Here is a 23,230-nt window from a genome sequence, read left to right as displayed (position 1 = left end):
CGACCACGACACTGTGCAGCAGTCGCACTAGCATGTTGCAGGCTCAGTTGGCCTGCCCCATGTTGGCATGGCAGACAAGCCACAGGGAAGCACACATCCCCCTACACGATATGTGCTCAGCTTGTCAGTCGCTGCACAGCAGTGCCCCATAGAGCCATGGAGTAAGCCACCACCCCCACCATGTGAGTGCCACTCAGGGAAGGGATGTAGGACCACAGCATGCATGCCATACATCAGCTGCCCCAGCATGGACATCCTGCCCTCCCTACTAAGAGGCCAAAGACAAACTGCCCATGTGTCACACGCGCATTGCTGCAAGCATCCCCATGATGCTGGGCCCAAATGCAATCTCCCCTGACAAACCATGCCCTATTGCCCAAATGTGTGGGGGGGTCCCACTCTGTACCATAGCAAATGTGTCTTGCATGACAACACATGTGGGGGAGCCATACCTGACAACATTTCCTATCTCCCCTACAGGCACTCGCGCATCACCATAAGCATCAGAGTAGGAGGAGGTTACAGGTCCATCTGGGAGAGGAGCATCAAGGCCCTCAAGGTCTGCCACCACTGCCCGCAAAGGCCCAGTCAGGCTACGCCGGGGCAGGTGTCCTGCCGTGAGACACCGCAACACAGCAGGGCCAAGCCAACGTCCACTCCACAGCCCACCAGGACCAGTGCAAGGCACACTGCACCCACTCCCGCAGCTGGATGGTCTAACACTGAGGCCACACCTGCTGGCAGGGCGACTGTGGAGGCACAGGGGGACACCAGCCCTGTGTCACCGCATGCAGAACATCGACAAACCCTGGAGAGCCCTCCCCACTACCAGCGTCAACAGACCCCGTAGAGCTCTCCCCGCCGCCAGCATCAGTAGACCCCGGAGAGCCCTTCCTTCCACCGGCATGCTCATACACCAGAGCCAGACATCGACACACCCTCTTATGGCTCCCCTGAATACAGCCCAGGGCCACTGCACAGCCCCTCTCCCATACACCACACACCAGCAAGCAGCACAGTGCTGCAGAGGCTGGAAGAGATGGAGCGCGGACAGAGGGAGATGGAGCCAATAGGGTGCACACACTCTGAAAATCTGCAGGAAATCCATGAATGCCAACAAGGGACCATCTGCAGGATGAGCAGGGCGAAGGCAGCTGCCAGTACAGCCGCCCTAACATTTTACAGGCAGAGGGCCAAGGAGATGGCCAGAGCAATGAATTGACACGCCAACAGCTCCAAGGGCCAGGCTCCATCCCTTCCACTTCTACAACTCCCACAGAGGAGTCTCAGCAGGGCACAGTGAGGTGTCACTCCCACCACCTTCTCTGCCCAAGATCACCATGGGTTGGTGAGCGTGGGTATAGGGAGGCACGATTGTAGATGACATATAGACATGTATTGCCCTGAGTGGCCATGCTGGGGAGTTAGTGGTGGGAGGAGGGTGGGGGGGGATAGTATGCTGGGGATTTGGCGGTAGGAGGAGGGTGGGGGGATAGTCAGAGCACATAGTTAGAATAAAACAGTTGAACTACATCAATGCGAGGCCATTCATGATTGTGTCCCTATGGAGTTTATTTACAGAAGTGACAGTCACACAGTGGTGCATGGCTTGTGCTAGGGAAATGACTTGGAAGAAATTGTCACAGTGCCTTTCGAGCCAGTCTCCCATCCCTCACGTTATCTCGGACGTTGCCTGCTGTGGCCCCTCCCTCAGGGACTTTGTCATCATCATCTGGGGTGGCATGTCCACGTCAGGGGGTAGGGTTACATTCCTCCTTATGCAGATGTTGTGTAGCATGTTACACAGCAGCACTGTTTTCCCTACTTTCTCTGGAGCGTACCTAAGGACTTCACCTGTATGATCTAGGCAGCGAAAACATGCCTTCAGTAGTCCGAAGATGAGCTTAATGCACACACAGGTCCTGCTGTATGCATGGTTGTAGGCTATGTTGTGCGGTGTTCGTGGATCACGCACAGGGGTCATTAGCCAAGCCATCTGCAGGTATCTGGAGTCACCTGCATGGGGAGAAGCACAGACATTAGTCACTGTGAAATGTGTGGGGGTGGACTTGCTTAGTATCATGGCTATGGTCATCATGTACATGCATATTGGGCTTCATCACATTGCATGTGCCTGGTGCAAAAGTCTTTGCATGATATGTCACCGGTATCATGCATTGTTTTGGCATCATATGCACCCTGTTAGGTAGGTTGCAGCAGATGTTTTGTAATGTGTCTGTCAGTGACATGTGTTTCTGGTGGCTGTCTTGTGGCTCTGTATTGCTCTCGTACATGTAGCATACTGGGTTGCCTTTCGGCCTTTCCTACGCTTCTGGGGGCAGTGGGTCAGCATTCCGGTTGGGGGTACATGGGTGTGGCACTGAAGCTGTTGTATGATGCAATGTGGCACTTTGTTATTGCTTCGGATTATGCATGATGCATTGTGGTACCTGTAGTCATGTGTGTGGTATGATTTGCTGCTGTATGTGTTCAACATGTGGATGCTCCCTGGGCTGTATTCTGTCATTGGTGTGGGAGCTGGCCGGGCACAGATTTTGCATTTCCTTGTCATGCTATGCCCCCTCCAAATTTGGTCAGGTGCTTCACAGTTCATACGTGCAGGCAGTATTACTCACCCAATATCCAAGTCCAATGAACATAAGGTAAAAATTATTAACGCTTTCCAGTACCTCCATAGTAAGATGGGTTGTACTGGTTTAGTGCATAGGATTTGACTAGTAAAATCAATTGGGACTTTACATGACCTGGGAGACAGTAGTCAGTCCCAGGGTATGGAGTCTTTGGGGATCGCTACGACACCCATGTGTCACTGCACTGAGGGTGTTGTGTAACACATGTGGATAAAGATGGTTCCTATGGGGTTGAGAGAGATCCCATAGGCATTAAACACAAAAATAGCTTAGAACACACATAGCAAAATGCCTAAAAGTGGGAAAAAGAGTCACTGTTAGCAGGTAAAAAGAAACAAACCCTTCAAATCCAGCAAAGCTGCTGGTTGACTCTATAGGTAAGGGAAATTAGCCATAAAATGAGAATTCTCCCTAACAGCGCTTCCTACTTGGAGCTCCAGGATCTGGCCGACAGTGAGGTCCGCACACTTTCCATGGTCCGTAACACTGGGGATTGATCGGAAAGTGTGTGAAAATTGTCGCCACCTCATTGTACAACTCAGGGGAAATCAGTATTTGGGCCATACATGTTCACCAGTAGAGACTCCATCCCTGCATGGACCCCATGCACTATTGCATAGCATCCTCCGGTATCTATGTAGCGTTTCCTCAATGTGAATTTCACAGACTTGTGGATTAGTGTCATGACCCCTTTTGAACGAGTTAAGTATGCTGTGAAGTATCTGTTGCAACCCCAAGTGGGCGCAATCCCACGGCATACCCCCTCCAAAGCATGCGTTTCTTGCAACAACAGAAAATGACATTCCCTCTGTCTGTTTGCGTCAGAATAATATTGATGAAGAGGGAGGACTCATTTGTATGATACTCCAGTTGCAGTAGTTAACCGTAAAAAGAAACGTTCAGCTATGCAAGCTGAGAAACGCAGAGCGAAACAAGATAATAACTTTAAAGAAAATTGGAACAGGCAGGATAAAAAATTGAAAAATCAATCATTTGATGATTTGTTGAAAGACATTCATCAGTTGGGTGAAGAATCTAAATCCCTTCTAGGTATAAGACTAACCGAGGATACTAAAGAGATATTGAAGCCGTCAAACGGCTTTCAAGTAAATCTTAAAAATACAAATAATTTAAAAAAAAATAAGGAACCTAATCCAATTTTTAAAACTGACAATACCATCAAATCTGAGCATAAAATAACAGAAGGGGAAAATATTGCTTTTTCTGCTGGTGGTTTGAAACAGGAGGTGGATGGTCTAGTGTATCCAAAGAATATAGAGGGCAACTTGGTCGCAATCACCCTGTCAGAGGAAATGAAACACAAGGGTACAAAGGGAAAGAGGGATAGAAACTAAAGACATATCAGTTATTTCTTAAAATCCCTCACAACCAAGAATTACTCCCTAAAGCATTATCTATTCCTCCTGTAAAAACATTGGACCCTGCTCATAGATTGACAGAAAAGATAAATGCATCTCAAACTACTTCAGTGATTTCAAACAATCTATCAAAAGAAGCATGTGTGTTCATATAAAACACTCCCGAAAGACGAGTACAAATTAATATAATGAAGGAGGTTACAGAAGGAGCAAAACCAACAATAGGCCCTCAAAATGAGCAGCACATTGGCCAAAATACATTCTTGGAGGTATTTAATGAACAAATGAGTAAAAATAAAATCTTGTCTGTACCTATGATTGATATAAAGATCAAAGACCTAGAAATAGGACCTCAACTAACTGAGCTTAATTCAATAGACGGAGATAAAGATGAAGAAAACTCCACTATTGATCACACTACCTTGGTCTTTCTAATCAAGAGCACAATTGAGCAAACTTTACTACAATATCCAACATCTATGCAAGTGAAAAATGGTATGGAAATTGTAAATTCAACTGTTAAGTCTACTGGTACATTAACACAGGTTTCTACAGTTCCCGTGATAATGGATTCTCAGAAACGGGTGAAGACCTTGGAAGCAGAAAAATATAGTGAAAAATCTCTTTATAACGACCAGTTGGTGCAGATTTCGGCCAACATGTCAGTGAAATCGACAAGTATACCATTAGCGGAGGACCTAAATAAAATGTGATGGCGTAAACCAATATTTACTGATAGTCCAAGTATCTTCTTATTCTTTTTATTTGATTACGGTGGCCCACGTTCTTTGCATAGAAGATGTGTGCTCTCGCTATTCAAGGAAATCCCGAATCTGAGACTTTGGTCTTCAGCGGATCTGAAACTAGTGGATTTTATACATCCAGAACGTTATGATTTTGTACGTATTGTTTTCCATTCTCGCACTGTGCACGACTTGGTTATCAAAGAAACGATGGAATTAAACAGACTGGGATATTATGTTAAAGACTTTAATCTCGTTTTGAAATCACAAAATCAGGGTTTTCCATTGTATGGAAACAAAATGGAAGACCGGAATGAAAGAGAGTCTGTGTATAATAATAATCTTGGAAACAAATATATGATCAATCTGAGAACGGGAGAGAGTATGTGAACGAATGCACCCCTATACAAAATAACTGGAATCCTCCAAAATTTGATGAAGTCCAATCTTGGACATGGTTGGCACAATCACTAAGGGATTCAATTACCCAACTCAAAAATCTAAAGTCTGACCTTTAGAACCAATAATATTTATTTGGTTTCCTGGAATTTTAGGGGTTTCTCTCACTTAACACCCTCAAAAGAACTATGTGGTGAATTAATAAATAATATAATATGTATTCAAGAGTCATGGATGACTCACAAATTCCACATTGACGGCTTTGACTCCAGGTTTCAACTAGCAAAACAATCTATAAGGGGTCGCCCCACTGGTTTCCTTGTTATAGCAGTAAGTTCCGGTGATGGTTTAAAAATTCTGGAATCGATCTCATTGAGAACTGGGGTCTTGGCAGTAATTGTAGAAATTACATCCGACCAGGGGAAAATATATATACTGGTTGTCAATATTTACTGGAACCCCTTGAACAATCTGTCAGTTACAATTAAGAAGATTAATTCCTTCTTCTCTGATATGACTATTAAATATAGAGGCCTTCATGTTATGGTGGCCGGATATCTTAATGCCCAAATACATTAAGTGGATAATACGAGTACTAACTTGGAATCTGATCTAGGTATTCTGTCTATTGTAAGGGGAAAGGAAGGAGATTCTATTGAAGGGGGGGCGATGGGCTGTACAAGGAAAGTACTTCAGGGTCACATATGGTACACCTTTTTTCGGAACTGGGGTCTTTTTGATGTAAATTCTATGCTAAAGAGTAATAAGGATCCATATACGTGGTCGAATGGGATACAAAAATCAATAATAGATCACATTTTTATGTCAGGGAAGCTATTTGATGTATGTAAATCCTATACTCTGACTGACGCACATTTTAGTGATCATATATTTCTACAAATTATAATAAACATCAGGGTTCAATCTACTGTGAGGAATTATTATAAGGAAAATACTGAAGTAAATATAAAAAAAATAGAATAACATGGCATGTGGGAAATGTAAAAAAAATCAATACGGTTTTTAATTCAGAGTGCCCACAGCTACAATTTGAAGAAAGATGGCAGTTATTTATTTGTGAGAAATTCACTACATATGTAGAATGAACTATCAGTAGAACAATTAAATCAAAGAAGGTGTTGACCTCTATTCCCCATGTACACGTTTTTGATAGCTCAGTTAAATTACACAAACATTTGTGTAATAAAGAGATTCGCAGAATTAAAAATCTCCCTATTATATGGGATGAGAAGTCCATTAGAATTGGAAGGGAAAAATTAAAACTGAAAAATTGGATCAAAGCATATCGGGGTAAAATGTTACAAGCGGACAATGAGGCTATGTTAAGTGCAGTCAAAGATGAATCGGCAAGAAGCTTTTGGAAATTAATTAATGCTATAGAATCGCCTCAAATGGCATCCCAAGCTAATAGTGTTTCCGAAGATGTATGGCTGGGTCATTTTGGAGATATTTATGAAGCTAAATTTGCCCCACTGACAATGTCAGAAATAAAATAATATGATTGGAGATGTCATTTTACTGAGGTGGAGATAATGACCCAAATTTTGAAATCTAATCCATCAAGAGCCTCTGGGCCTAATGGCCTTGCAAATGATATTCTTAAAGGAAACCCTGGTATGTGGGCTAATGCCCTCTATATTCTGTTCTCTGATATCGTTTCTATTAAACAAATACCCAATTGCTGGAGAATATCATATGTAATACCTGTATACAAGAAGGGAGATAGAAGTGATCCTAAAAACTACAGGCCCATAGCGTTAATGGACGCTGATTCCAAGACTTGCCGGTTTGGTATTAAATCTTGTGGAGGAATGGTCGGAAGTGAGTTCAATATTCCAATATAAGCAGTTTGGATTTAGGAAGAGAATGGGAACTGAACTGGGAGGATTGATGTTTTTGCTATTACAAGAAAACACCTGGGAAAAAAATGCCCCACCTATATATGTGGCTACTATTGATCTGTCACAAGGTTTTGACCGGGTTGGAGTATTATTATGGTCAAAACTATTGGTGCTTGGAATGCCTAGGCATATATTATTTATCTTAATTCATTTAAACGAGGGATCTCCGATCCAGGTTCGTTTGAATAGGGAAGGAAAATTATCGGTCCCAATAAGAACAATGAATGGCCTACGGCAAGGCTGTATTTTTGGTCCTACTCTATTTAATCTATTTATTTCTCCTCACATAGAGGGGGTGAAGTTAAATTGGTGCGTCTACACGGACGATTTCCTATTAATGGATAAAACCCAGATAGGTCTGCAGCATATGATAAACAGTTTTAAAGATTATATTGACAGTAATGGACTGAGCGTAAATGAGAAGAAATCTATGATTCTAATTTTGGGAACAATCAAAAAAGCAACTAGATTTAGTTGGTACTTAAATCGTCATAAATTAGCAATTAGAAGTTCATTTAGGTATTTTGGCTACCCTGTGTTTGCAAATTTTAAAAAAATGGCCTACTGGAATGTATTGGAAGAGCAAATGGTGTCAACTGCCTTTGTTACGTTTCTACAATTTAAAAGCAATTCCTAAATTGAGCTATGGTCTTGAATTCTTTCCAAAATGCACTCAATATGGTTTTAGCAGGATGGAAGCAAAAATCTGGAGAAGTCTACTATTCTATCTTCCTAAATGTACCCCTATATCAGCCATTAGGTATTAATTGGGCCTACAATCTTTCAATAGTATTGTTGAATGGAAATAAATTGCACTTTTTAGGAAGTTGATTATGGGATCAGGTAACAATCTATATGCGATTCTGGGTTCACAACTAAGATTGGGGAAAACAAAGTCTCTGCTTTTAATATCTATGTACGAAAGTTCCAGATTATTACTTGATAAAATTGGAGTTGATATTGAACTTCTTATTCAGAACCCTATGAAAGTCAAATGTCTCTTAAAATATTTAGATTGGGCAGAAACTAATGAAGGTAAATTCATCTCCACTATATGGACAATTGCTATCAAATTGGAAGACTACGGGCTAATTAGAACCGTATTTAAGTAGATTTCCTGATAGAAAATGGGGGAATAATGTTATACGTTTCCGTTTTAATGTATTGCTTACTGGGGAAATTCTCGAAATAAGAGATAGTATGGAGGGGGGCATGTGCCTTGCCTCTTCTGTAATAGCACAACTATAAAGGAAACATTAAGACACCTACTACTAGAGTATTTTGGAAGATTTGTGTTTCGCACAGAGTTCTTCCGGAAATAATTTGGTGGAATATGTTGCATGGAAAATCTGTCTCTTTGAAATTGGCGATAATGCGATATTTATCAAAGTTTTGTGGTCTAATGCTTAATGATTTTATTATCACATGACTATTTTTCAAATGTATTTATTTGTTCTGTTATCTTCAATGTGAACCTTTGTGTTTAAAAATGTAGTCATGGGAAGTAGCTAAATAAGCGTGGGTCGAAAATATTTGAGAGTTTTAAAATTAATAATAAGGAAATGTAATTAATTTATTTTGAAATAATGTATAGGATCTCTATTTTGCATACATTCTGTATACATTTTGTAAAGGTTTTCTTTGAAAAGCCAAAAACAAATTAAAAAAAATTAACACTTAGTACTAGTCTTAAGACTTAAGCCAAATGGAGTTACTTCCATGGAAAAGTTATGAAGAAAAGACCATTAAAAAGCAATAGTAAATACATTTTGACAGGGATGCACAGTTTATATTTGTTACTGTCTCTCTTTTTTAGCAGCCTTGATGTGCAGAGCTTGTTTTCTGTTTATCTGCACTGTGCATAGATGCCTTTTATTCTTTTTCGCTAACTGCCTTGTTTCTCAATTACTTTGCGCAGGAAGTCCGATGGTCCCCGCAGTACTAGAGATGAGAAACGTCGGGCTCAGCATAATGAAGGTACATGCTTAAACTACTAGTTGGTGCCAGCTGAGAATGATTGGCCTTTCCATGTTGTCTCTTGATTTCTTCATTCCTAATGAAAAGAATGAAAGAACCATATTTTGTTGTGTTGTCAATTAAGATTGTGATACAAATATTCTAACCATCAATTGTAAGATATTTCATCATACACAGTTGTGACTCCGCCATACGTTTGTGTGGGGCACTGCATCACCGACGATTCTGGAGGAGTTGAAGGATAAGTGATGCATGCAGCTGTTGGGCATATGACCCCCAGGGAATTTGTCCTCTCTCCCCAAGTCAAGCCACCCCCTTTGGGACTAAGGAGGTGAGCCTGCTAAACTTAACTCCCCCGATGGGACAAGACGAGCAGGATCCCTCTGGGGGTGACCTCCCTTCCTCCTTGCCCCCACTTAGAGGACAGGCAAGGATCTGTTATCCTCTCTTGTCCCCAGAAATGAACTGCTAAATTGGTTATACAGGAGTTAACCAACCTATGTGAAAGCTGGCAATTGTATACAGGAAGAGCTTTTGTGGTTTCTGACCCCTTTCTGCCACCATCCGTCCTGGAGGGGACAGAACAGAGAACTGACACACCCCTTAATTGCCGGGAACATAAAACTCCAATCTGCTTGAAGGAAGAAAGAAACGGACGGCTGCAGACCAGCAGAGGCCAGGAAACCTCCTTGGAGGCCTGACAGGAGGCACCCACCCAGCATGCCGAACGAAGGCACAGACAAGCCCACATGATGCATGACTGCCCTGCTAGGAGACCGACCAGGGAGAGATTAGCTCCCGGAAAACCACGTGTGGAAAAGGAAGCCTGCGCAGGACTAAAACGCTGCAATGGTGAACAGCCACGGAAGCACTGCATAATGACACGGGCAGGGAGTACAGTTCCAATCGGTGCAGAACCTGAGGAGGATACCCAGGGAGAAAATGTGTGTCACCCTACATGAACGCCCGTCCGCACGAGTACTGCTCAGAAACTGAAGGTACATGGTTTCTCTAGGGACCTGAGTGGTGGGCAGAAGGGCCCCACGAGACCCAAAGGCGGGGTGAGCTACAGACTCCAAGTTGGGGTGTGAGAAAGCCAACCCCAAAGCGGTGTGAGAGGCAGATGCCAGGGCTGGGTGAAAGAAACCAGACCCCAGAACAGGGTGTAAGGAAGTGATTCCCAAGGCAGGGTGCGAGTCTGACCCCCAAGGTGGGGTGACAACCCCCGAAGACAGCCAACTGGAAAGTGGTAGCTAGTGATGTAATTGTTCCACACAGAAACAGACAAAACAATAATGCAGGAATTTGATAATATTGGCACACATTGTTGTTCTAAGGCACATAATGTCATTCTACATTCTGTTTAAGAAAGAATATCATGGCCAAGGGGTGGTGTGGGAGGACTAGGAGATGAGGGGTCAGGGGGTATCCCCCTGAAAGAGTTAGTAGACCAACTGCATTCCTGTCTTTCTGTGATTGTATGTTGTATGTGTTCCATTTTGTTTCTTCTGCCATGAAATCAAACAATTTTACAGAATAACTTCACAGATTTAAACCTGATGCTGCACACTTTATTTCACTAGACCGAAACTCTGCATTTCATGTAAGCTAACCACTTCTTACCTTTAGAAATGTGGTTGTAAAGAGGCGAGCATCTGTGATCATAAATCTCTCTTCCTAGAGCAGACTTGCCCCAGGCTGAAATGGCACTATTCTTATCTTGCTTGCGTAAGCAGTTAGACTTTTCCACAAGGTTTTCAGCTGCAGTGCTTGGTTAATGACTGTATGACATTTCTTTGTTCTTTTCACTTAAGGGGTAAAAAAATTACCAGTATTTGATTTCCTCATCTCCAGCACATCAATGATTTCTGACGATGTTTTAGGAGAGAGATTTTTAAATGTGCCATTATTTTTATCAGCGCACAATATTTAAGCACTCTTTCTTTTTTCAATGGCATCACTACAATACGATAATTTAAAAACGATATAACATACAACCCTGGAAACTGTATTACATAGCCTCTGGGTGGGGAGTCCATGAAAAATACCTGGTGTGGACATACAAAGCAGGAAGTGCCCCAAAGTCTGACCGTGGACCGTTGATCGGGACATAGGGCCTGCGAAAAACCAAATGAGAGACTAAACAGTGACTGATGTTCAGCCCCAAAGAAGGGGCAATATCCTTAATGGAACTGTGCAATGGGGGTACGAGGCCCTATCTGTTGAGAAAGAGACATCGCAGTGGGGTAAGAAACCAACCATCATTGCCAGTTACAATACGGGCCTTCGCCCAAATAGAATATTTGGGCGAAGGCCCGTATTGTAAATTTGTTAGGAGCTACGTTATTTTGTTTGTATATAGTGGTAGGGACAGAAGTCAGGCCAGGATAGATTTCTGGATGGCCGATTTGAGTTAATTTGTAATACCTCCTGACAAGCACCCTTTAAGTTTCATTTTCTTTCTTCAGGATAGGGCCCAGAGATTAGGTACCACTTGGGTTTTCGAGAGGTTCAAAATAGTCATCTTTGACGCAGATGCCACCTTGTCCGTCTGATTCCGACTTACCACCGACCCTTATGCTCTTCTGCATGGCCAGGGGCATCCAGTAGCCCTTGATTACAGTACTTGTGTGGTTTGTGCAGAACTCAAAAGCCACAAATTGGAGACCACAAGCTTCTATCCCTGCAGGCGAGTGAGAAAAGCTGTGCTGCCTGGTTCTTGGGAGGACAGGAGTATGCTAGTGCTACCGGACAACCCATGCGTAATGCTGTGAGCCAGAAAGAAAGGTGATTGACCTACTCTACCTTCATTTTGCTTCTGCACAGCCATTAGAGCTGGGAGATGCGATGCAAAGCACTGCTTTAATAGTTGTATCTGTTACCCATTCTGTAGAATGGTGCCACAAGATGCAAGACGTTTACTGCCAAAACGGATTAACTCGCAGCCAACGGAAATGCACATCTTCTGCTGCCATGCAAGTTGGCAAATAACGCCCTTCATTCCTTTTTTTTTTCCCCTTCAAAAAATAGTTTTATTAGGATTTTACAACAGAATACAATTCGACATGTGCTGTCGTGAACCAAACAGAGATCGAGTGGATTACAGAGGGGAGCAGCAGTAGACATACATAGAATTGATCAACATGGAGGCAGTGTTACATACATAATCTTTGATGTAGCATTTCAGGGCAGGGGACCGTGGTGGTTTGCAGCGGACCCGATTTCTATTCTTCTGAGGGCTAGTTACGAAGTCATGGGCCCTAGAGTGTCCGTTGCTCCGGGGTTGCCCTTTGGTTATGTTTCGTGAACCATCCAAGCGCAGGGGGTTGGCAAACCATTCCCGTGAATTGCTCTTCGTAGTCTAGAAAGGGTGACCATATGCTGTGGAATCTGTTCATGCTTCCAATGCAGGTGGTGGTAATTTTTTCAGCGACTACTGTGTCCCAACATTTCGTCCACCACATGGGGAGAGCAGGACCCTCTGGTTTCCATAACCGTACTATGGTGATTTTAACTGCTGAGAGCAGATTTGTGTATAGAACAGCTAGGTGCCCTGTCAGCAGGAATACTCCTTTGCCCGTATCCCCCAGCAGAACTCCCCCGGGTCCCATGGGATTGTCAACTCTGTGATTAGTCAAATCTGTTCCAACACTTCTCTCCAGAATCGGGTTGACTTTGGGCATGACCGTAGTAGATGAAGTAGTGAGCCTGTGGTTGGGCAACCTCTCCAGCATTGTGATGATATTGCTGGGTTGCTTTTGATAAGAATTTCTGGGGTTGGGTACCGCCTACAGCACACCTTTTTGTTTGTGATGCATTTAGAGCTTTTGTGCATTCGGCCCAAATCTGTCCTCCAGGCCTAGCTCTCGTCCCAAATCCCTCTCCTATTTGAGCATGTAGTTTTCTTTTTTGTTGGGGACGGATTTGTCAAGTAGCCTATATAGGGTTGAAATGTTCCCCTTGGGGGGCCGACGCTGTTAGGGTGCGCTCTAGTGCTGTTAATTCCCTGTTCCCATGTGTTCCTGTATTGTTTTGGGATATCCAGTGCCTAATTTGTACATATCGGAATCTTTTGGTCTCTGTGACCCGAAATTTCGTTTTGCACTCTTCGAATATTAGTGGGGTCCCGCTGACGAAAAAAAAGTCTGCTACTTGGTTTAGCCTCCCTTCCCTCCATTTGTCGATGCCTTCCGGGGGTGCCCCCACGGGGAAATCAGGGTTGTTCCAAATCTGCGATAAGAGTCCCAGGGTGCCTTTGCAGCCCCATTTGCTGGCTGCCTTTCTCCAGCAGTCTATGGAGTTTCTGGTGGATGTTAGCGGGCTGAGTTTAGGGGCCCAGAGTATTGGGATGTGTGGAAGGGTGTTACGCTCACCTGGTATCCACGGCGATGCCACCCAGCCCTTGTTGGATGATTTGCACTCTCAAACCCTCTCCCGGTCCCTTGGTAAGGCCTCTGGGTAAAGATGGGTCTGCAATATAGGAGAGCTGGATTCAATACCAAATTGTCTGTTTTCCCACCTCCCTTGGCCTCAACTCCTTCCTCCCCATTGGGCCTTCTCCTCACCTTAATATTGTAAAAGGTAGATTCTCCATCCTGCTCCTCGTGGCAGGGGCGCGTAGATGTGGGGGGCGAGCAGCGACCAAGTTACTTCACTGGTGCACGCCCCCCCCCCCCCCCGGTGGTAATCCAGGCCTGCTGCGACTCCGTAGGTTTGCTGCTTTACAGTCTTTATATGCAGTTCTTATGTTCCTCTTAGTTCGAATAATAATGTCTTCTTTCCTTTTAGGTATGGAAAGGTATATTGGTGCTATCATGCAGCTTGAAGATAAGCATGGGCCGGTAGGCGAAAGGGCGGTGTGCGCGATGCTGTCCGGTGAGTAATGCGCGGCGCTGTTGCGCCTTTTATATTGCTAAACTGTATCTTTACTCTCCTTGCAGGTTGCGATGTACCTCGCCGAGCGCCGTAATGTTCCAGCAGTGATACTGACCAGGAGATGAGTACCCAGGTAAGAATTGTGTGGCTTTCTTCATTCGGGAGGAAATGTGAGTAAACGCTTACTAATGCTGTCTTTCTTTCTCCTCTTTCCAGGTTATGATATTCCAGGATGCACGTGGTGCCGGATGATGGAGTTCATACCTTCAGGTGAGTGGAACTGAAGTCAGCGATGGATTGAAGACAGGATACTGTTCCAGGAAAGTTTTGTAGTGTTCTTTCTCTCTCTCTCTCTGCAGGTCCTTTGTTTCAGGTAAGCTGGCATCAAAGAACTGGACACGGTGAACATAACGCTGCCCACAGCAGAATAATGCAAAGCATGTTCTGCTGTTTGGGTGTGGTTTAAATAGTCTCAGGTAAAGTAGTCCAGGTAAAATAGTACCAGGCCTGCCACACCCAAAGTCGTCCAGGTAAAGTAGTCCCAGGCCTGCCACACCCAAAAGACTTAACTGCATAGCTCAGTTCCGTGTGACTGAGCTATGTGTGTGCCTCCATGTTGGCTGAACTCCCCCTCCCCCCTCACCCCCCAAGTTAAATAGTCCCAAGTAAATAGTCCCATTCTAATGTTGGTCTTCATGATGGTTATGAGCTTGGCGCCAAAGGCGCCAGCACTGACTCCAAGAGAGCCTTGGATGAGGTTTTAAGGCCTTTGACCTGGCCCTAGCTGGAAGGCTGACTTGCCAGTGAGGGCCAGTGGCAAGGATCATGAGAAAGGGTTGCCAGCGGTTCTGAGCTCCAAGCTTCCTTGAATTGTTTCCAGCGGGGTTGATTGGTTATCGTTTGCCATGCAAAGGCATGTGTAAACTGCGCTGCAAGACAGTACCTGGAGCTATCCGGCACCCCCAGACCTCCCGTGCCTGTACCCGGAGCATATTTGTTGTTTTTTCCTGTCCCAAATGTACTTCAGTGGCCATTTTTGTACATTTTGGAGTTCTCTCTCTGGGATAGTGACTGAGGGGGCTAGACAATGGTTGATTAGTCTTGGGACCAGGTTCATTTTCAGGGCCATACTTCTTTTTTTTTTTAAATCATTTTATTTATTATTTTAGAATGAACATACAAAGAATAAAAACTACAACATATCCACAACATCATGGACTTTCACCCAGATTGTAAAATACATAAATCCGCTAATAATCATGCAAACATTCATATATTCACAAAATTAAACAATTCAAGCGACTATAAACCTCTATTTCACAATCAAATTTTAGGCCCCTAACTTATAACTGACAATACAACATCGATAGACACAATAGACCACACCATATAATAATTACAATGATCCCCTAACTACCATACACCGAAATCAATAAACGTGGTTAATTATTTTCAACCATACAATTCATTGAAAGATCCCCAAATTCGAGAATAATGCCCCCCTTTCCCTTGTTTAAACAACATAACGTTCTCGTAGTTTGATAAGGTTCGAACATCTAACAGCCATTCATCAACATTTGGCTTTTTCCTCGATTTCCAAACTTTTAGTATTTGCTTTGCCGCCATTACCAAAACCTTACCAATCCAGTCTGCTCTATCTCTGGCCTCATCCCCTCTTTCTCTGTTTGATAGTAATATTGTCGAGTAGAAAGTGCGCGGGAGAGACTCTCCCAGCATGATGTCTAATCTATGCAGTACTTCATTCCAAACAGAGGATACTCTAGAGCATGTACATAGCATATGCATTAAGGTGCCCCCACCATAACCCCAACAGGTACCAGTATCCAAAAGTCCTAACCTGGCCATTCTTGAAGGCGTCCAATATAATCTACAAATAATCCTTTTGTCTAACATACCTGAGCCCCTGATCCATTTTTTATTGCGGCCCTATACGAAGCAGATAATCCCATTCCTCATTAGGAATATCTGTGCCCAGATCTTCTATCCAAGCCTGACAGTTTTTCCCATGCCTCCACCTGTGAGCTCTCCATTGGCATTAACTTTATGTATGTTGACCCTGTACACGGGAAAGAGCGAATTATCTCACATACTGAGGGTCTCTCATGTTGTGATCCAACATTCCCTTCCTTTCTATTAAAAGCTTATTTAAACTCAGGTTTCTCTTAGACGATCAAAGGGAATCATGTGATCGTTCTCCCAAACATCACATATTTTAAGTATTCATTTTTTGATCCAACTCTGCCAGCATAAAGTTTTATTTGCTATTTGCAACCCCATGATATGCGACAAAGATGCATCCTAATGCCTTCAGATGTTTTCCCCTCTACTTATTATGGAATTTTGTAACGCTTCCCTGGTTATACACATAGTAGGCAGTCTTTCCATAGAATTTGGCATCTTAGACATTGAGTACATATCACCCAGAGCGTAAGGCGAGAACTGTGCAATTTCAATAACATGCCAATAAGGGACATCATTATTAACTTCGGAAAGATCAAATGTTGACTTTTTAAGGACAAACCCAGTGCAATAACTCATTAGGTTGGGGTATCCAAATCCCCCTTCCCTCACAGAACGAATTAAAATATATTTGGGAATTTTAGGTCTATTACCCTCCCCCCCCCCCCCAGAGAAACTCCTGAAAAACCTTATCAACCCCAAGGATGATCTTCTTTGTAAACTTAAGGGGGATAGACTGTATAATGTAGAGAACTTTAGGTAGGAGTACCATTTTTATGACATTAACGTTTGCCCATAGTCCTAGCTTTAAGTGACCCCATTTTAAAATATCTCTTCTTCTGTAATTCTCTCTAGCCATGACACCTATTGTTTATGCCAGCACTGTAGGTCTTAGTGCATTTCCCTAAATAATTGTGGGAAATTATCCCGATATATTCGCTCTACTTTATTTGGGATCTGTACCCCCAGGTGATTGATGTGGGATTTAGCCCAGGGGACGGTGTGCCTACCTGAAGTGTTTCTCTGTGCTTTTTTGTGAGATATTAACAGCTAAGGCTATTGATTTAGCATAGTTAACCTTGAACCCTGATGCTTTGCCAAATGCCTCGATCTCTGACAAGAGGTCTTCCGGAGAGTCATTTACCTGGGTTAGGGTGAGGAGGACATTGTCCGCATAGATGGCTGCTTTGTAGAAGCTGCTGCCCACTTTCAAGCCCTGTATTTGCGAGTTTTCTCGAATTCTAATAGAAAATGGTTCCATGGAGAGTGCAAATACTAATGGTGAGGGGGGGGGGGCATCCTTGACGTGTGCCTCTGGAGATAATGATTTCTGGTGGTCTGGTGCCATTTAGTCTCAGGGAGGTAGTGGGGTGTTGATAGTTGGCTAGGGTCCATTTTATAAATGTTGTGCCAAACCCAAAAGGGGCTTATGTTTCGCATATGTCCCACCAGTCTAGCAGATCAAACGCCTTATGTGCATCAAGTGAAATAGCTGCTAATTCTGTCCCTGCCCTGGTTGTGCTTTCTATTAGATTTAGGGTGTGTCTGATGTTATCCTGCTTGTTGCATCCTGGGATAAACCCTGATTGGTGTGGGTGGATTAGTTCGGGGAGGACCCCTGGCAGTCTGATTGCCAGGATCTTCGAGAAGATTTTAGCATCATTGTTCATTAGTGTAATAGGCCGGTACAAGGCGCATTGCTCTGGGTACATTCCCGGATTTGGGATAAACACTGTCAAAGATTCTTCCATAGAATGAGTGATGCTACCTGTTGTAAGGAAGGAATTAAATAGTGTTGCAAGTTTGGGGGGCTAAGATGTGGACACTTTTTTTATAAAATTGTGCCATGAGCCCATCGAGGCCAGGGGCTGCATTTTCAGGGTTTTTATTGCCTCAGCTATGTCCTCTGTTGTGATTGGGAGCACAAGGGAGTCCGGGTTGGGTGAGGGCCCCCTTTTCTGGGTGGCTTGCAAGTAACGGGTTTGTGCCACTTTTCCCATTGGGGTTTCTGATATCATTTCCCTATGGTGGCTTACCATTGCCTCCATCTTATCTCTCTCCGCGAACCAGGTTATACCATCTGGACGTTTTTGGATTTTATTTCGAGTGCATAGCTTTTTTAATATGCAAGCTAACAGCCGATTTGCTTTATTACTGTTTATATAATGGTATTGTTTGGTGTATGCAAGTGCTCGCACTGATATATAGCCCAGGTGCATTTCCCAAGTGCCTTTTGCTTTAAGCTCTCTGCTTATTTTAATGGTTTGGTGTTTTTTGAAGCTTTTATTGAAGCTTTTTTCCAACTCTGCTCCCTTCTCCTCTAACCTACTGTTGGAGTTGCCCCCTCCTTCTTTGTGCTGCAGTGCAATTAATCAGTACCCCTTGTACCACTGGTTTCTTTGCCTCCCAGACTGTTGCTTCGAAACACCCCACTGCTGTGTTTTCCCTAAAGTAGCAAGTGAGTGCCTCAGATAGCTCGCTACTGATTGCTACGTCTTGCAGTATGGAGTCTTGCAGTTTCCAGTGCGTTTGAGGGGCGGTCTGGGAGGGCTTGAACTTGCACGTGCGCTATTACTAGGGCGTGGTCTGGTAGCTCTGGGATGGATCTGGACCTCCTGAATAAATGGTAATAGTGCGCTGGACATCAGGAGTAGGTCTATTCTAGAGAGTCTGTATTTGTATTTGTATTTATTTTATTTATAAAGCGCAGCCAGGCCCGGGGGCATATGGGCGCGTAAGTTAGATCTGGTTACAGTTACAATTTAAAGCAGTCAACAATGGTTACGTTACAGTTACAGATAGGTACAAACATAGTATTTCTAGTGCGTACAACTATAGATTAAACTGCAGAGTGTGCCGGCAATAGTCTAGTGTGCTGGGTTCAGGAGCTTAGGCTGTCGTAGAGTCCAGATTGTGAAGCCAGCACTTCGTGTTGTGTTTGAACAGGTTGAATGAGGATTCTGCTCTCAAAGGCACAGAGATAGTGTTCCATAGTTTGGAAGCTTGTACAGGGAAGCTAGCTCCACCCGAGTTGTGAAGTTTGAATCTCGGTATGGTCATAGTGTTAGTTTGTGCTGCTCTGAGTGGTCTTGAAGAGGTGTGGGGTGTAGGTTGGTTAGTAAGGTATGCTGGCGCAAGGTTAGCCCTGGCTTTGTGTATGAGGGCCAGTGTTTTCAGGGATATTCTATGCTCGACAGGGAGCCAGCGTAGTTTACGTCTGGTCTCAGATGTGTGCCTTTTTGGGAATGTTGAGGGCAGCCCTAATGGCATTGTTTGGACAACTAGCAATTTGTTGATATTTTTGTGACTAGTGCCCAAGTAAAGAGCATTACAGTAGTTTTATTTTGGATAGGACTAATGCTCGGGCAAGAGTAATGCAATTGGGTGCGGAGATGAATGGTCTACATGCAGTGATCAGCTTACAGGTGTATGCGGCTGATGATGCTACTGCATTAGTTTGTTTGGAGAAGGATAAGGTGGCATTGATGTAGATACCAAGGGTTTTAGTGTTATTTGACACAGGGATGAGAGTTCCATCTATGGTAAAGGGTTTGAATGAAGGATTAAGATTTTTGAGTTTGGCATGAGTGCCCAGGATGATCAAGTCGGTTTTTTCGTCATTGAGACACAGTCCATGATGTGCCATCCATGCTTGTATTACAGAGTAGATTTCATTGAGGGTAGTGCTGTCAGTTTCGTAATCACCCGTGATAAGAATGAGTATCTGGGTGTCATCCGCATAATTGGTATATGTGACACCCAGATAGTCAAGGATATCGAAGAGGGGTTTTGTGAATACATTATAAAGTGTCGGGACACGCAAGAGCCTTGCGGGACTCCGCAGGGTACTGGTGAGGGTTCGGCAGAATCCGTTGGAGAGAAGACCCTCATGGTTCTGTTCGCCAGGAAGCAATTGATCCAAGCCGTGGCTGCGTCTGAAAAGTGTGCTGCAGATTTCAAATGGTGACAGAGTGTTTGGTGGTTGACCAGGTCGAAAGCTGCTGACAGGTCAAGCAGTAAGAGGAGTGCGAGTTTGCCATTGTCTTTCAGGGTTTGGATCTGGGTAGTGAGGTCTATTAGTGCAGTTTCCATACCGTATCTCGGTCGGAAGCCTGATTGCCTAAATCCTAGGAGGTTGTTTGATTCTAAGTAGGCCTGTATTTGTAAATAGGCTGCTCTGTCCAAAATTTTTAATAAGAGCGGTACAGTCGTTATGGGCCTATAGTTAGACGGGTTGGCTGGGTCAAGTGTAGGTTTTTTGAGAAGTGGAATGACCCAAGCGTCTTTAAGGTTGTCAGGTACTATTCCAGATTTGAAGGAGGCATTGATGAGGTTGGTAATGAATGGTGCTAGGTCGTGCGCGGCCGCTTTGATGATCGGGGCAGGGCAGGCATCACCTTGGCAGTTTGAGGGTTTAAGTTTCCTGATGTTTTCTACTTCCCAGGTTGAGAGGGGTGAAAAGCTGAACGGTTTACAGGTTGATTTAAAGGTAGATGGTTTGTTCGGTGGTTGTTTATAGTCAGGGTCAGCTAGTAGTAAGGATTTTTTTGTGTTGATTTTAGATTGTAGGCGAGCTATTTTATCTAATAAAGCCTTCTGAATATTACTACACCATAGTGTGTCAGTAACACATTTGTCTATGCGGGCAATGGGGGATTCTAGTTCTTTCAGAATCTTAGAGTTCTTTTGTGTTGGATTCCGCTTGTGTAATCCTTTTATTATAGGTATCTTTTTTAGCAAGAAGTATGGCTTCTTTGTAGCTAGAGGAGGCTAAGGTTAGCTCAGTCTTATTGGATACTGTGGGGTGTTTTTTCCAATGAGCCTCGGCCGTTCTTTTAGTTTTGCGTAGATCTCTTAACTGCGGCGTGAACCATGTGTTAAGGTGACGCTGTGGTTTAGGTTTCTGCAATTTTAGAGGGGCAATGGAGTTCAGTGCTTTGTGTATAGCTTGGTTGTAGGTATCCACTAAGACTGTGGGGTCAGCATCTGAATCAATATTATTCAAAATGGGGAGTAGTATAGGTAGGATTTTGTCAGGAGTAATATCTTTCTTGTTTCTCGTGCAGGTGGCAGGGGCGATGATAGGCACCAGGAGGGGTATGTTTGCTTTGATAGCAAAGGTTAATTTATGATGATCCGACCAGATGCAAGGGTCGTTGGATAGGTGGTCAATAGGGCAGTTGAGGTGGGAGAGCCAGTCTAGTGTTCTGCCTTTTGATATGAGTGAGTTCATGGATAATGTGCGTATGACCCAGTTCAGATAAGGTGTTGGCAAGGTCATGGGCGTTAGTGTCCTTAGGGTCGTTGAAACCAAGATTAAAGTCCCCAAGTAAGATGGTTTGAGAATTTGGTTTGGTATTTATGGTTATAAGTGATGCAATATCCTCTATAAAAGAGGAAATGGTTCCTGGTGGACGGTAAATAAGGTGCAAGGTTGCCGTGTGGTTGGGTGAAAGAGGTAGTTTAATTGATAGGGATTCAGCAGAAGGGATTTGAGCGTCTTGGATGACTTTAATGTCGAAGGTATTTCTGAATATGAGGGCGAGTCCGCCTCCCTTCGTTTGAGTGGTGTTTCTATCGGATCTAGTGATACCATAGTCATTAGGTATGGCGAGGGCCAGAGATGGGCCGGATGCAGCATTAAGCCAAGTTTCTGTGACTGCGAGGAGATCAAGATTTTCATATGTTATAAAGTCAGCGATGTCGAGAGCATGTGCAGGAAGAGACCTTGCATTCACCAAGGCTGCTTTGATTAGTTTGTCTTTTTTTGGAGATTTTTCAGATGGTATCGGTCGACTATGCCGAAGGCTGTGGGCTAGATTGTCTGAGTCTATATTGGAATTGCCAAGGTTATGGTCAATATGCGAGTGTTTCATGCTACGGGCTCTTAGTCTAGAGTTTCTGGATAAGATGCTAGGGTGGTGAGAGTAAGGAGAGGTAGGTGGGCTGGTTCTAGAATTCAATCTAGCGTTTCTATTCAATAGGCTAGGGTGGTGAGAGCATGGATAAGTAGGTAGTCTAGTTCTAGAATTCAGTCTAGTGTTTCTGGTAGCGATGGTGCAAGGTTGGTTAGGTGTTGGTCTAGTAGCAAAGTGGCGTATCCAGAGTGCTGGATCATCCAAGTACGGATTTGCAGGTGTCATGGTGCTGGGCCACGAGGAGAGGGTGGTGGTTACCATACATGGGCTGGTGAATGTGTCTTGATTAGAATGTGGGTTGGGTTGACTAGTCCAGTGTCTACTGTATGTATACAGTAGGTGGATGAGTCGATAGGCACCAATACATGATGTGGGTGGCGTCGATAGTACACAGGGTAGCAGGTGTGGTCTGTTAGCAACCAGAGGCACAGCACAGATCGATTCAATGTAGTCAGGGTAGTCATAAGGAACAACACAGCAATCAATGTGGTCTGTAGGCGACCGTAAGGCACAACACAATCAAAGTGGTCCGTTAGTGACCATAATGCGCAAATGCAATGGGGGACAAATTAAATGCATAAATCAGGGGTACCTAGATTCGAAATAAGCATGAGAAGCCAAAAAGGCACTAACTTAAAATGCAATAGGACACAAAAGAAATGCATAAATCAGGGGTACCTAGATTCGAAATTAGCATGAGGAGCCAGAAAGGCACTAACTTAAAATGCAATAGGACAAATAATAAATGCATAAATCAGGGGTACCTAGATTCGAAATTAGCATGAGGAGCCAAAAAGGCACTAACTTAAAATGCAATAGGACACATAATAAATGCATAAATCAGGGGTACCTAGATTCGAAATTAGCATGAGGAGCCAAAAAGGCACTAACTTAAAATGCAATAGGACACACGATCGAAATGTATGAACAGAGAACACAACAATGTAATTTTGCCAAAGGATGAGAGGGCAAAGTAAGCATAGTAGGGATGCCCATCAGTGTGTGGAGAATATAGGGCAGACTGGGGTGGCTCACTGTTGTGGAAGTTTAGGCAACCTTAGCGACCAGTGCAGTGACTGCAGCGCAAGGCGGGTGCTAGAAAGGCAATGAGGAGAGCTGTTTGAGAGGATAGGGTGCAAGGGAGCAGGTAGTATAGCCAGATGCAAATATAAGTTACTCACAGCCTCAGAACAAGCAGGGGGGGGTATGGCCCTGGGCTCTGGTCAGCTCAGGACAGTCTCTGGACAGTTGTTGGCCTTGCCCTCAGGGCCTTTCCTGAAAGGGCCGGCTAGCGCCTCCCGGTGCCTGATCGGTGGAGAAGTAGGGTGCAACAGCCAATCAGCCGGCGCCTCTGGTCGGCAGAGTAATCACAAAGGAGGGGAGGCT

At 44.0% G+C, this 23,230-nt stretch overlaps 1 protein-coding gene across 5 annotated transcripts in view; it reads left to right on the top strand.

The window, feature by feature from the left end:
* USF1 (upstream transcription factor 1) overlaps window positions 1-23,230 on the top strand; it is a 1,351,219-nt gene that overhangs the window by 622,067 nt on the left and 705,922 nt on the right. For all 5 annotated transcript variants that reach the window (XM_069607201.1, XM_069607199.1, XM_069607200.1 and 2 more), the window contains one exon: window positions 9,013-9,071. In XM_069607201.1, the coding sequence (XP_069463302.1) occupies window positions 9,013-9,071 (59 nt within the window). The remainder of the gene's footprint in view (window positions 1-9,012; window positions 9,072-23,230) is intronic.

The sequence above is a fragment of the Ambystoma mexicanum genome, chromosome 1p (genome assembly GCF_040938575.1).
Source record: "Ambystoma mexicanum isolate Mex_15411 chromosome 1p, UKY_AmexF1_1, whole genome shotgun sequence".
Taxonomy (NCBI): domain Eukaryota; kingdom Metazoa; phylum Chordata; class Amphibia; order Caudata; family Ambystomatidae; genus Ambystoma; species Ambystoma mexicanum.
The sequence above is the reverse complement of the archived record's forward strand: the minus strand, read 5'-3'. Positions and strand labels throughout refer to the sequence as shown.